The sequence below is a fragment of the Venturia canescens genome, chromosome 8, assembly GCF_019457755.1.
Source record: "Venturia canescens isolate UGA chromosome 8, ASM1945775v1, whole genome shotgun sequence".
In the NCBI taxonomy this organism is placed as follows: domain Eukaryota; kingdom Metazoa; phylum Arthropoda; class Insecta; order Hymenoptera; family Ichneumonidae; genus Venturia; species Venturia canescens.
Window position 1 is genome coordinate 2,492,969 of NC_057428.1, and position 13,922 is coordinate 2,506,890.

At 36.0% G+C, this 13,922-nt stretch overlaps 2 protein-coding genes across 4 annotated transcripts in view; one reads left to right on the forward strand and one right to left on the reverse strand.

The window, feature by feature from the left end:
* Positions 1 to 292: 292 nt before the first annotated feature.
* The window catches only part of LOC122414858 (uncharacterized), a 40,019-nt gene continuing 26,389 nt past the window's right edge, over positions 293 to 13,922 (reverse strand). For 2 of the 3 annotated variants that reach the window (XM_043426462.1, XM_043426461.1), the window contains 12 exons: positions 13,541 to 13,877; positions 13,327 to 13,446; positions 11,878 to 12,045; positions 11,721 to 11,801; positions 11,415 to 11,474; positions 11,244 to 11,318; positions 10,886 to 10,942; positions 10,721 to 10,789; positions 10,362 to 10,418; positions 9,996 to 10,100; positions 9,816 to 9,929; positions 293 to 503 (listed from right to left, as the gene is read on the reverse strand). In XM_043426462.1, coding sequence (XP_043282397.1) covers positions 325 to 503; positions 9,816 to 9,929; positions 9,996 to 10,100; positions 10,362 to 10,418; positions 10,721 to 10,789; positions 10,886 to 10,942; positions 11,244 to 11,318; positions 11,415 to 11,474; positions 11,721 to 11,801; positions 11,878 to 12,045; positions 13,327 to 13,446; positions 13,541 to 13,877 — 1,422 coding nt within the window. In that variant the 3' untranslated portion in view covers positions 293 to 324. The remainder of the gene's footprint in view (positions 504 to 9,815; positions 9,930 to 9,995; positions 10,101 to 10,361; positions 10,419 to 10,720; positions 10,790 to 10,885; positions 10,943 to 11,243; positions 11,319 to 11,414; positions 11,475 to 11,720; positions 11,802 to 11,877; positions 12,046 to 13,326; positions 13,447 to 13,540; positions 13,878 to 13,922) is intronic. The other variant, XM_043426463.1, reaches the window with a different exon arrangement.
* On the forward strand, positions 4,885 to 6,007 carry LOC122414860 (uncharacterized). Its single transcript, XM_043426464.1, has 2 exons — positions 4,885 to 5,874; positions 5,948 to 6,007. Exon 1 carries the CDS (start codon positions 4,890 to 4,892, stop codon positions 5,646 to 5,648), a length of 759 nt encoding a protein of 252 aa, XP_043282399.1. The 5' UTR covers positions 4,885 to 4,889; the 3' UTR covers positions 5,649 to 5,874; positions 5,948 to 6,007.

Sequence of the window (13,922 nt, forward strand, 5' to 3'; positions counted from 1 at the left end):
TTCTGGAATATCGCGTACACGAATACATTTTTTTTATCGATTTAAATTTCTATAATTTCGTTTTTGTTGCAAATTTCAGTTAATGTAAAAATTGTTGAATAATTAATTATGTTCAATATCGATTATTTTTATGTATAAGAACTTTTCGTTTTCGAAAGAATAATCGAATGATAAAATGAACGTAACTCTTAGACAATGTCCTGAATTTCGATGATTTTTTTTTGAGTTTTATATAATATACATGGAAATATAGGATAGGACATATAGGTATGCAAAAAAAACACGAAAGAAAAACTTGGGAAAGGCATTTATTTTTTATATTTTTTAAAAATCCTCTGGTTGAAACACCCTCCGAGGGGCTTCGGACGCTACTGTCCGACATATTGGGCAGCGCCGTTCGCGATACTCGTTCCACAGTATGTCTGCGCACGTAGAGCAGCAGCAGCAATGCCCACACGGCCAGTAAATGTGAGTTGCCGATGTCAATAGACACACCTTGCAGACTGTAAAAAAAAATTGTAACACGGAGTACACAAGTTCGAGACAATAACCAACTAAAAATATAACTATAAAAATATCTAATGTTAGATGATAGAAACACGGGCTGAAAAGGCAGATTCATGGAGGGCCCGTCAATTCATGTGCCAAGATAGGCCCAATGTACATCTAAATGTAAAAGATCTATTGATTATTGAAAAACAATTACAAACATGAGCTCCGCATAACATGAATATCGCATTTTCTAAAAGTGCATAAAGCAAGCATTATGAAAACTATAAGTCACATGAACGTGGAGAAAGAGAGGTCATACGGATCGTGTATCTGACGCCTAGGTACAGCCGGAACTTGAATCTTTTTTGAATATGAAAGTTATATACTTTTTACCCCCGTTACTCGTTAATAATTACAACGCAACTGTCAACTTGGACTCGAAACCGCATGAACACCGTATTTCTTATAAACGCATAAAACAAGTATTAGCTAAACCATAAGGCCACGTTGACTCCGAGGAGAAGCGGCCCGAAGAATAACTAATACATGTCTCAAACACCAACTTCACCGCGGGCCACGTTGACTCCGAAGAGAAGCGGCCCTACGGATCGTGTGTCTGGCGCCAAGGTATAGCCGGCACTTGAATCTTTTTTAATATGAAAATTATTTACTTTTTACCCCCGTTACTTGTTATCAATTACAACGCACCTATCAACTTGGACTCGAAACCGCATGAACACCGTATTTCTTATAAGCGCATAAAACAAGTATTAGCTAAACCATAAGGCCACGTTGACTCCGAGGAGAAGCGGCCCGAAGAATAACTAATACATGTCTCAAACACCAACTTCACCGCGGGCCACGTTGACTCCGAAGAGAAGCGGCCCTACGGATCGTGTGTCTGGCGCCTAGGTACAGCCGGCACTTGAATCTTTTTTTAATATGAAAGTTATTTACTCTTTCTTCCGTTACTTGTTATTAATTACAATGCAACTGTCAACTGGGACTCAAAACCGCATGAACACCGTATTTCTTATAAGCGCGTAAAACAAGTATTAGCCAAACCATAGGCCACATTGACTCCGAAGAGAAGCGGCCCGAAGAATAACTAATACATGTCTCAAACACCAACTTCACCGCACGCCACGTTGACTCCGAAGAGAAGCGGCCCTACGGATCGTGTGTCTGGCGCCAAGGTTCATGACAATCGATCATTATTCAATAAGGAATTGTTTAGATGAAAATATGAGTGCAAGCATTGATGTGAATACAAGATTCTGTTTTTAATGAAAGTGTGAAAACATATTTTTTGTCCAGCGCATCAAATTTATTCGTATGTAGAATGAATTTAATTATTTCACGCCTTGAACGTGATGTTGATTCGGGTATAAATATTATGAAGTATAAGCAGGATATTTTTTTTCACCGCGTAAAACAACTAGAAAAACTGAGGGCTACATTAAATAAGAACAGTTACAAATACTCTAATCGAACGTCGGTTCGAAACAACTTCATAATTTTTTAGCAGGAATGAGATGAAATTGATCATTCAAATCATCTGAACCCAAAATTGCAAAAATTATTCACGTTCTATATAAAATCCTGGAGCCTTAGAGGAAAACGTTTTGGGAGTTCTAATTCATACAGTTTTCTGCCAACTAATTTTTTAAATGATCCGTATAAACCTTTCTTGCAACGTCAATATTATTGGGTACGAGTTATTTCATGTCAATAAACGTTTTGGACTGCTGCTAATTAATGCCCAACTGCTGGGAAGCTATCATGCTCAATTTTTGATGAACAATTTTGAAAAGAAAGGCTTAATTTTCCTGGGATTCCATTGTCAAAACAAATTCATGCAGTTTGTTTCGCAGCATGACTTTTTCGCATTGAAAAATTTCATGTTTAAAATATAAGACGCGAATTGAAGAACGTAAAATTTAAATAGAGTTGTTACGAGGGACCAATAAGAAAAGATACCGTTTTCCTTGGCACATGACTTAAAAAATTTACTGAGTTCTCCTTAGATTTCTTCATTCGTTAACTATAGTCCCAAAGGTATCTCAGACTTTCTTCTATTCTTCACGAATAGCACATGGGCCAGTGAATGGATGTTTTTTTTTGCTCACTTTTCCAATAATAGCTAATCTCAATGCAAACCGAATGCAAAATGTTTCCCGTTACATTCATCGCCATGTTCAAAATCAGCCCTAATAATTCTTTCGTCGCTCCTAATGTTTTTATCTTTTTATTTTACTACTATGATTAATTAAGTGTACCCCAAATCTTCTGCTGTCTTGTTTCGTCGGTCTCTCTTTCTTCTTGAAGATCGCTTGTAATCGATACCCAATTTTTCTTCCGGAAAACATCAATTCGACCCTCCACCCCCGCGTTTTCTCTATCGCGGCCGCAACTTTCAATCCTTGGATTACCTGAATACCATCTCAGCAAATAATTCCCATCTTTTCAGCGCGTTCTTCCATGTACAATTTTTCTTTTCCATTTTCAAACCTCATTCAAAGTGTTTCTCCTCACATTCATCGCCATGTTCAAAATCAGCCCTAATAATTCTTTCGTCGCTCCTAATGTTTTTATCTTTATTTAAATACTATGATTAATTAAGTGTACCCCAAATCGTCAGCTGTTTCGTTTCGTCGGTCTCTCTTTCCTCTCGAAGATCGTTTGTAATCCATACCCAATTTCTGTTCCTGAAAACATCAATTCGACTCCCCCCCCCCCCCCCCCGTTTTCTCTATCGCGGCCGGAACTTTCAATCCTTGGGTTAGATGAATACCATCTAAGTAAATAATTCCCATCTTTTCACCCCGTTCTACCATGTATAAATTTTATTTTTTGTTCTCAAATCCCATTCAAAGTGTTTTCCCTCACATTCATCGCCGTGTTCAAAATCAGCCCTTATAATTCTGTCGGCGCTCCTAAAGTTTTCATCTTTTTATTTAACTACTATGACGAATTAAGTGTACCCCAAATCTTCTGCTGTCTTGTTTCGTCGGTCTCTCTTTCTTCTTGAAGATCGCTTGTAATCCATATTCAATTTCTCTTCCGGAAAACATCAATTCGACGCCGCACCCCCCCTTTTTCTCGATCGCGGGCGGAACTTTCAATCCTTGGGTTAGCTAAATACCATCTCACAAGGAAAGTCTTTCCGCTGTCCCCCTCCGATTTTAATGAAACTTGAATATGTTATTCTACATCAAAATCTAAGAGACACGTATTTTTTTTTATCGGCGGAAAAACGTTTCTAGGGGGTGAAATCATCCCTTGAAGTTGAGATCTCCGAGGGGTACTTTTCAGGTTTCACCTATTTCCACTTGAGATAATCGAATGCACCCAAATGGATAATTACCTTAATGATAAACGATGAAAAATGCAACTGGTTTCACATCGGAGGGTTGCATAAGAAAAAAGTTATAGGGGTTGAAATTCACAAAATCGTTATAACAAAAAAACTATTGCACCTATCTCGATGAATTCAATTGCATTTTGAAGAGGGTAAAAAAATAGTAGATACGGGTTTTTGCGTTTTCCTTGCAAATCAAGTTAAGGGGGTGAACTACCCCTATGTATGTTTACGCTTAATCTCAATCAAACGGCAGTAATTCTTTTTTTTCTTGTTTCCTCTCCTCGTAATACGTTTTTTCTTCAAATTTACAACATCCACATATCAACAGATGGATGGATTTTTCCTGCAATTACATTTTCCTAACTGGTGAAAGTGATAGAACCCAAAGTATGCGTCCAATCTTAATGGTTTGTTTTTTATTTGAAGGCATTTTGAGACTCTTCTAGTTATACTTAAAAGATTCTATTCAAAATTTATTTAAACAATGGATTTGATCTACTTGAGTAAGGAAAATTGGAAAAAATCGAATTTTTCCGTTGAAAATTCTACCATTTTATGAATTCTTTATTTTTTGTAACTTTTTACGGTATTCATACGAATTACATCCATAGTTTAAAAGAATTCACTTATTTATTTTTTCCGCGAAAAATTATAGATTGGATAACTTTTACGAATAACAATTTTTTTTATTAGTTAATAATGAATAAACCACAAGATAAATTTAAAAATATGTATTTCTTATACTTTTCACAAAAATTTCGTAAATACTGACGTATTTTCATAGTTATCATATCTCCCCCCTCTACTTGACGGTGTTATTTCGGAGTCACCTCTGTCCGGTCTGTGACTCGCTCCCAAAATTAGATTTGAAATACGACGCAGAAGCAGTGATAAAACTGCGATCGGGGAATGTATTCACCACAGTCGGTTATTTTTATTTTACACAAAAGAAGTGCCTTACAATCCGAGACTATTTAAAACAAAGTTGCAAGTATTAATCAAAATGAAGATAAATCCTTTGAACGTTATTAGAATGCTTCTCGCAACTTTTGAAGTTATGCGTTTACCGGATAACATTAAAAATATTTTGTTGACTGCAATGAACGAATACAGTGGTTTCGACATGGTAGAAGAAAATTCTTTGCATTTTGAAGAACCATTTAAGGATCGGGAAATGGAAATTGTTGAAGATCAAGAATGGGCAGACGCCCTGCATGAACCAGAACTTCCGCCTGATACATGCACTCGTGATGACGAAGACTTATCTTACGAGTACAAATTAAGGGCCGTTGAGTATTGGCGCAGCGGGAAGACAGGAAATTTAGGTTTGGGAAGTGTTAAACAAAAGTTCAAGAAAGTGCAATCTATACGACAGTTGCGGCGGTGGGCCCACAATTTGAACAAGGGGGGGACATACAAAGAAAAATTAGCACGAATTTGTGGATACACTTTGGAAAATTTCAAAGCTGCTGTGGATGCTGGTTTAATAGTGCACGATTCCGATTTAAAAAAATGGGCCTTGCATGCTCAAAAAGAAGTAGGGCATACTGATTTTCGTTTCAAAGCATCTCGTACGTGGATAAACTCATTCAAAGCAGCTCATCGTATCGTATCGAGAAAAATTAATAAATTCATTACATCCAAAACAATTGAAGATGGAAAAGTCTTGGAACAACAAAGTCAAAAATTTGTCGATGACGTAAAGCAAAATATTAGAACGTACGAATTGTCAAATACATTTAACGCAGATCAGAGTGGCTTCCAACTAGAAATGCATTCAGGAAGAACTTAAGCGATCGAAGGAGAAAAGCAAGTACAATGTCTTGTACAATCAGTCTCTTCTACGACTCACAGTTACACTATTCAGCCGACTATATCAGCTGACGGCAAGCTGCTATCTCCTCTATTTTTAGTTTTAAAAGAACCAACTGGCAAGATTGGTCCATTAGTGGAGAAAACGCTTTTCAGACCCGATAATGTGTACATAGAAGTATCCAAGTCTGGGAAGCTTACTTCAGGTATAAATTACATCCACTGTTTTTGTGTAAACATTTTTTCGATTGAAAAAATAATCCGTTTTTCTATTTTCAGATCATTTTAAAATTTGGTTGGAGCATGTATTTTTCCCGAAAGTTGGCCCAAAATCATTATTACTGATTGATTCTTGGACTGGACACTGTCCCCAAGCTGTACTTGATGTGAAACCTTCAAATAGAGATGTGAAAGTAATGATTATACCTAAAGGAACTACCGGAAAAATCCAACCCCTCGATGTTTTTGGATTCCGAATATGGAAAAATTTTGTTAGACATTTTTCTGATAATTGTCTTTTGATGAATTATGATATTAATTTGCATTTGAGAAACAATATCATAAAGCTGCAATCACTCATTCATAACCAACTGTCGTCACCACGTTATATCGATCTTTTCAAATATTCTTGGTACAAAAGTGGTTACATAGAAGAAAAACCTGCGAATTTTGAGAATCCTGTAGATTTTGCATTTGGAGATTCCTGCAACTCACATTGTGAAGTTCCAGGATGCGAAAATGTTGCTATTGTTCGCTGTTCCTGGTGCAAAAAGTCGCTATGTTTTAAACACTTTTTCGATGATTATCATTACTGCAGTACTTACAACGGTTAATAGAGCACACCATTATATGTTCGCTTCTATTTATCGCTATGGTGATTATTTTGTTAGACTGTTGACATATTATTAATAAAAGATATAAGCATATTGTACACTTTTTTTTACTCGACTATGTAGTTTTTCTATACGTCATCCCAAAACTTGGTCTTATCAACCGGAACGAATATGAGTATATGTGTAAGCGCTTATCGTGTTGCCAAATATAAATCGGTCAGAATTATCGATAAATCAGATATAAATACTTTTCCATCTGAAGATTCACCTATAAATAAGTTGGCATTTAGATAAAATCGTTCATTGAATGTTATATCCGCAACATTGTTGTTGTAAATTTGAAGAAAAAACGTATTACGAGGAGAGGAAACAAGAAAAAAAAGAATTACTGCCGGTTGATTGAGATTAAGCGTAAACATACATAGGGGTAGTTCACCCCCTTAACTTGATTTGCGAGGAAAACGCAAAAACCCGTATCTACTATTTTTTTACCCCCTTCAAAATGCAATTGAATTCATCGAGATAGGTGCAATAGTTTTTTTGTTATAACGATTTTGTGAATTTCAACCCCTATAACTTTTTTCTTATGCAACCCCCCCATGTGAAACCAGTTGCATTTTTCATCGTTTATCATTAAGGTAATTATCTATTTGGGTGCATTCGATTATCTCAAGTGGAAATGGGTGAAACCTGAAAAGTACCCCTCGGAGGTCTCAACTTCAAGCGATGATTTCACCCCCTAGAAACATTTTTCCGCCGATAAAAAAAAATACGTGTCTCTTAGATTTTGATGTAGAATAACATATTCAAGTTTCATTAAAATCGGAGGGGGACAGCGGAAAGACTTTCCTTGTCAGTAAATAATTCCCATCTTTTCACCTAGTTCTTCCATGAACAATTTTCCTTTTCCTCGCTCCTAATGTTTTTATCTTTTTATTTTACTACTATGACTAATTAATTGTACCCCAAATTTTCTGCTGTCTCGTTTCGTCGGTCTCTTTTTCCTCTCGAAGATTGTTTGTAATCCATACTCAATTACTCTTTCTGAAAACATGAATTCGACCCCCACCTCCCCGTTTTCTCGATCGCGGCCAGAACTTTCAATCCTTGGGTTGGGTGAATACCATCTCAGCAAATAATTTTCATCTTTTCCCGCGTTCTTCCATGTACAATTTTTCTTTTTCATTTTCAAACCTAATTCAAAGTTTTTCCCCTTACATTCATCGCCATGTTCAAAATCTGCCATTATAATTCTTTCGTCGCTCCTAATGTTTTTATCTTTATATTTTACTACTATGACTAATTAATTATACCTCAAATCTTCTGCTGTCTTGTTTCGTCGGTCTCTCTTTTTTCTTGAAGATCGCTTGTAATCGATACCCAATTTTTCTTCCGGAAAACATCAATTCGACCCTCCACCCCCCCGTTTTCTCTATCGCGGCCGCAACTTTCAATCCTTGGATTAGCTGAATACCATCTCAGCAAATAATTCCCATCTTTTCAGCGCGTTCTTCCATGTACAATTTTTCTTTTCCATTTTCAAACCTCATTCAAAATGTTTCCCCTCACATTCATCGCCATGTTCAAAATCAGCCCTTATAATTCTTTCAGCGCTCCTAATGTTTTTATCTTTTTATTTAAATACTATGACTAATTAAGTGTACCCCAAATCTTCTGCTGTCTTGTTTCGTTGGTCTCTCTTTCTTCTTGAAGATCGCTTGTAATCGATACCCAATTTTTCTTCCGGAAAACATCAATTCGACCCTCCACCCCCCCGTTTTCTCTATCGCGGCCGCAACTTTCAATCCTTAGATTACCTGAATACCATCTCAGCAAATAATTCCCATCTTTTCAGCGTGTTCTTCCATGTACAATTTTTCTTTTCCATTTTCAAACCTCATTCAAAGTGTTTCTCCTCACATTCATCGCCATGTTCAAAATCAGCCCTTATAATTCTTTCGTCGCTCCTAATGTTTTTATCTTTTTATTTTACTACTATGATTAATTAAGTGTACCCCAAATCTTCTGCTGTCTTGTTTCGACGGTCTCTCTTTATTCTCGAAGATCGCTTGTAATCCATACCCAATTTCTCTTACGGAAAACATCAATTCGACCCCGCACCCCCCCCCCCCCCCTTTTTCTCGATCGCGGCCAGAACTTTCAATCCTTGGGTTGGCTGAATACCATCTCACTAAGTAATTCCCATCTTTTCACCTAGTTCTTCCCTGTACAATTTTTCTTTTTCATTTTCAAACCTCATTCAAAGTGATTCCCCTCACATTCATCGCCATGTTCAATATCAACCTTTATAATACTTATGTCTAATTAATTATACCCCAAATCTTCAGCTGTTTTGTTTCATCGGTCTCTCTTTCCTCTGGAAGATCGGTTGTAATCCATACTCAATTTCTCTTCCGGAAAACATCAATTCGACCCCCCATTCCCCCGTTTTCTCGATTGCGGCCGGAACTTTGAATCCTTCGGTTAGCTGAATACCATTTAGCAAATAATTCCCACCTCTTCACCTTGCTTTTCCATGTTCAATTGTTCTTTTCCACTTTCAAATACAATTCAATGTATAACACATACTCATCGCTATGTTCAATGTCATCCCTTATAATTCTTTCGTCGCTCCTAATGTTTGTATCTTTTTATTTTTCTACTTTGACTAATTTATTGTTCCCCAAACCTTCCGCTTTGTCGGTTTTTCTCGGGCTAAGTTTTAAGAGCGACGAATTCGAAATGCTGTGAATTTTTAGCGGTCCGAATTCTTATTCAGTGAATCCTTATTTGGGGTCGATAGTGATCTTGCAACGTTTGAGCCAGAAAATTAGTTCATCAAAAAGAGCATCTACAAAGTACTCGAGGGTTAAATTTCGTGCAATCAAAATAGAGTTATGACATCTTTTTCCATATCGATATTTTATATTGCAGTGTTCCGATTAACATAAGGACTCGTATAAGACTCAGTAATGTAGTGAGTCGTGAATAAAAGTAGTTTAAATAAGTTTGTGAAAACCTCATTTCAAAGGAAAGTGAATTTGCAAAATTATGCATATGTGAAACCAAGATCCTCTTTATCCTATAATAAAACTATTTTGAAATAGGTCCAAATAAAAGCCAACATGCTATTGTTAATATTGAATATTTTCCTATTGATGCTGATTTTGTAATCAAAATTGTTTCATGCGGTGCCGAGAATTAATAGAGTGTCGCACACGAATTTTTAGCAACGCTTATGATTTTGTTCCATAAAAACACAATCGAAAATGAACGAATAGTCGGTCTAATGAATGAACAATGTGATGCATTACCATTGTTCTGCATATTTTGGAGCCGGTTCCCTGCTGTACTTAACTGCTGCTCAAGTTCGATATTTCCCGAATTTGAACCATCTTGTCTTCGTACAATCGCTCTTCTTCTCATATCTGTAATTTCGAACAATCATTGATATACTTCCTAAGCCATGCTTTTTACTGAATGCATTGTCTAACCTTTTCGACGCTTGTTGCGTTTTTGCTTCTTCAACGCCTGTGTTGTCGAAGAGGTTGGAGGGTCTGGAGTAATTTCCTCTCTCCTTTGCCTTGGAAGCGGATTTGCTATTATGAAACACAGAACAAGATGGTGAAATATGCAAGTCTTATATATTCATCAGAAAATTTGAGACACATGCTTGCATCAGATCAACAATAACCAGGGTTATTGGACTGTGGGGATGCCCTTGATACTTCTTCATTGAAATTTCTTATGTTTTCATTGCTGGCTGAAGAAGCAGCTCATAGAAGAACAATTTAGTATTTGGATGCAGTATAAATCAATGAAATAATAATAATTCCGAAAATCATTTCATGAATAATTACCATTCCTGTCAAGTGACGAAGCGTCCGAGTCGTCGTCGATTAAAATCGGCTGATTTTCTGTGGAGCAAAAAATCATGAGGATTCTTCTTTGCATCTGATATTTGCGATCGCTTAGATAAAAATTCAATGCAAATTATTCTGAGTGTTGGTCATTAAAAATATAAACACTATTTAATTGAATATAGACAGTTGTGGAGAAAGCTCGCCTACTTTCTTCTCACAGTTTAATACGTCAGCTTGTTAAAATATACATGTATCAATTGAAGCTTTCAATTACTATGTATAATTTCTTTTTCAATTTAAAAATGAGAATATTTTGAGATACTGCTTTGTGCTTGCAATGAATCGAAAATAATTACCAATTATGTTGGGTTGTGGGAATGTCCTCCGTTCTTCCTCACTCAAATTTCCCACATCTTCATTGTTGGCTGCAAAGAATAAGTGTACAAAAGCAATTAAGTTTTCAATTGCAGTATAATCGAATACAATAAAAATGGTTCCAAAAACAGTCTTATGCAAATTACCATTAAAAACAAGTGACGAAGCGTCCGAGTCGTCGTCGATTAAAATCGGCTGATTTTCTGTGGAGCAAAAAATCATGAGGATTCTTCTTTGCATCTGATATTTGCGATCGCTTAGATAAAAATTCAATGCAAATTATTCTGAGTGTTGGTCATTAAAAATATAAACACGATTTAATTGAACATAGACAGTTGTGGAGAAAGTTCGCCTACTTTTTCTCACAGTTCAATACGTCAGCGTGTTAAAATATGCATGTATCAATTGAAGCTTTCAATTACTATGTATAATTTCTTTTTCAATTTAAAAATGAGAATATTTTGAGATACTGCTTTGTGCTTGCAATGAATCGAAAATAATTACCAATTATGTTGGGTTGTGGGAATGTCCTCCGTTCTTCATCACCCAGAAGCAAATTTCCCACATCTTCATTGTTGGCTGCAAAGAATAAGTGTACAAAAGCAATTACGTTTTCAATTCCAGTATAAACGAATACAATAAAAATGGTTCCAAAAACAGTGTTATGCAAATTACCATTAGAAACAAGTGACGAAGCGTCCGAGTCGTCATCGATCACAATCGGCATAACTTGTTCTACGGATAAAAAATTCATATATATTTTTAATTTATTCGAAATTGCATTTTTTTAAATTGTGATTATGATCCAAGCAAATTTTTTAAATGTTACTTATTTTAAAAAGTTAGTACGTTCATTATATAATTGAAATGTTGGAGGAAGCTACTTGACATTTTTAAGAAAGGAAGATACTCGTGGTATTTCCTTTCGTCTATTACCTAAACAGAATACAAAATTTCCTTCGACTAATCGGTATTATTTACCATTTTCTTGAAAAGTTATGGAATTGTCCAGGAGCCATCGTGGTGGTTCCTCAGAGAATATTTCTCGCTCGAAATCTGGATCTAAAATGATTCCGGGGAGATTGTACTTTGCGACCATGATTCATAAGCCTGAATTAATGTAAACAAACAATTTTACCTAATGGATTGACCGATGGAGTTTCCTGCAGCTCATGTTCATGAGCCTCGTCATTTTCTTGCATATCTTCGTGATTAGCCATGATTATTTCGATATTGCCTTTTAAAGCCACTGCCTTTTCGATGAATTCATTTACCGTAATTTCAAGCATGTGCAGCTCACGCCACGCTAAATGGAATATTAATAGATTAGCTATTATACAAGATGTGCCTTTTTTTGTTTTGGACACCGATGTTTTTACACGTCTTCACATATTTAAGTAATATATCAAATAATACTTGCGCTCTGGTCTAGTGGTTAGCGTACTTGCCTCTAAACCAGAGCATCGGGAGGCCCTCGGTTCGATTTCCGATCTCGTAGACTTTTTGCGAGAATTAAATATGAACGTAACGTAGCTCCAGACGTATGTATGAGTCACCCACAGGTGCCTGTACCTGTGTGACACATGCATGTGACTGTAGTACATATTTACATTCCCGCGATAAGGCGCGATGTAGCTCTGACACCGCGAAGCGGGCCGAGGGCCTCAAGTACATTCAATGTCGTAACTCGAAAACGATGGGGTTCTGTTTATGGAATTTTGACAGAAAAAAAAGTTTTATCTTTTTTCGTTTTCTAATTAATTAGAATTTTATCAGATTTTTTCCAAGATTTTATCAATAAGGTTTTCAAGATATTTATCAATGAAAAATTCTAATATAAAAATGAATCTTCTTTTACTTTATAGATATTCTAATAAGATTCCATAGTTCACGAAAAATCTGGATCAACGCCGAGAGCACACAGGTTAAAACTCAGGTTAAAAAAATTTTAGAAAATAATGTGATGAAACTCTAATGAATTAAAAATAAAAAAAAAATACTTTTTCTGTGTTAAAATTTCATTCAACTTTTCTAGCTTGTCGTCGGGAAACTGTGCCCTGGTAGTGTACGTAGCAATATAAATGTGTTCTAACCGATATTTTTGATCAAAATATTTTTGGTTAAAAACTGGAAAAAAAGTATGAAAATTTATTTTGTTTTTTTTTTCGTACTTTTTTCAGAAAACTACAACTCAAGACGAAAAAAATGACCTACTATTTTATTTCGATATCTCTGTTATTAAAGAAGTTATGGGCGTTTACAAAAGAATTGTACGAAATTTTTAAAAATCTATTGTGATCAGATAAGTTGAGGAAAATATCTAAAATAATTAGGAATGACTTCTTTCAGTAAGTACAAAATAGAAAATTTTCAGAAAATTCAAAAATGGTCGGGGTCACGGTTTGGTCGGTTTGGTATGGAATGACCCATCTATATTCGAAATATTATTATAGATATATATACTATCAAATAACGTAAAAATATATTCGCAAATTACAAACTGAAATTACGGTAAACAAATATGACTATCTCTAAGGCATTCAGTTATTGCTGATTCGGAATCAAAATGATCTTTATTTAATCTAACCTTTTATCAATTTCTTTTGCTTGAAGACTGTCGAATAACGTGCGTGCCTGCCGATCGGTACATTGTTTTTTAAGTGTTCGATGTCCGATCGAACGTTGGCTTGTAGTTTGAGTAGCTTGCCTGTTGGACAAAATTGTCAATATTAATTCCATTTCATCCCTTTATTGAAAATAAGAATTGCGTGTAGTTACGTTCGACTGCAAACAAAACCTACAAACAAAGTCCCAAGGACCAGGGCGAGCTTCTATCCTGTGCTTAAGTCTGCTGTGATAAGACTCCACGATATTGTTCGTCCGACAGCTAAGCCCATAGACGCTAAAGCCCTCTGGCTTGACAATTCCTAGCCAATACCGGGCGTAATAGTCGCATAGTGGGTTCAGCTGTCTTCGGACTGTCGGTGTTAAACTATTCTTGATAGTTTCGAATTGGTTGGCAATATGATCAGCAGGCAAATACGCCAGAGCCAAAAGTTTTTTGAAAAAACTTTTGGCTTCTGCGTTGGTCCGAAATAAATTTTGAAGATGGAGGGCCCTGGCTTTCTTATATATCGCCTAAAATCCAGTACATGATTATTTTAATTGACATATACTTGGATA

Bases quoted from the DNA above. Each gene is read 5' to 3' on its own strand.
- LOC122414860 (XM_043426464.1), top strand. From the start codon at position 4,890: ATGCTTCTCGCAACTTTTGAAGTTATGCGTTTACCGGATAACATTAAA.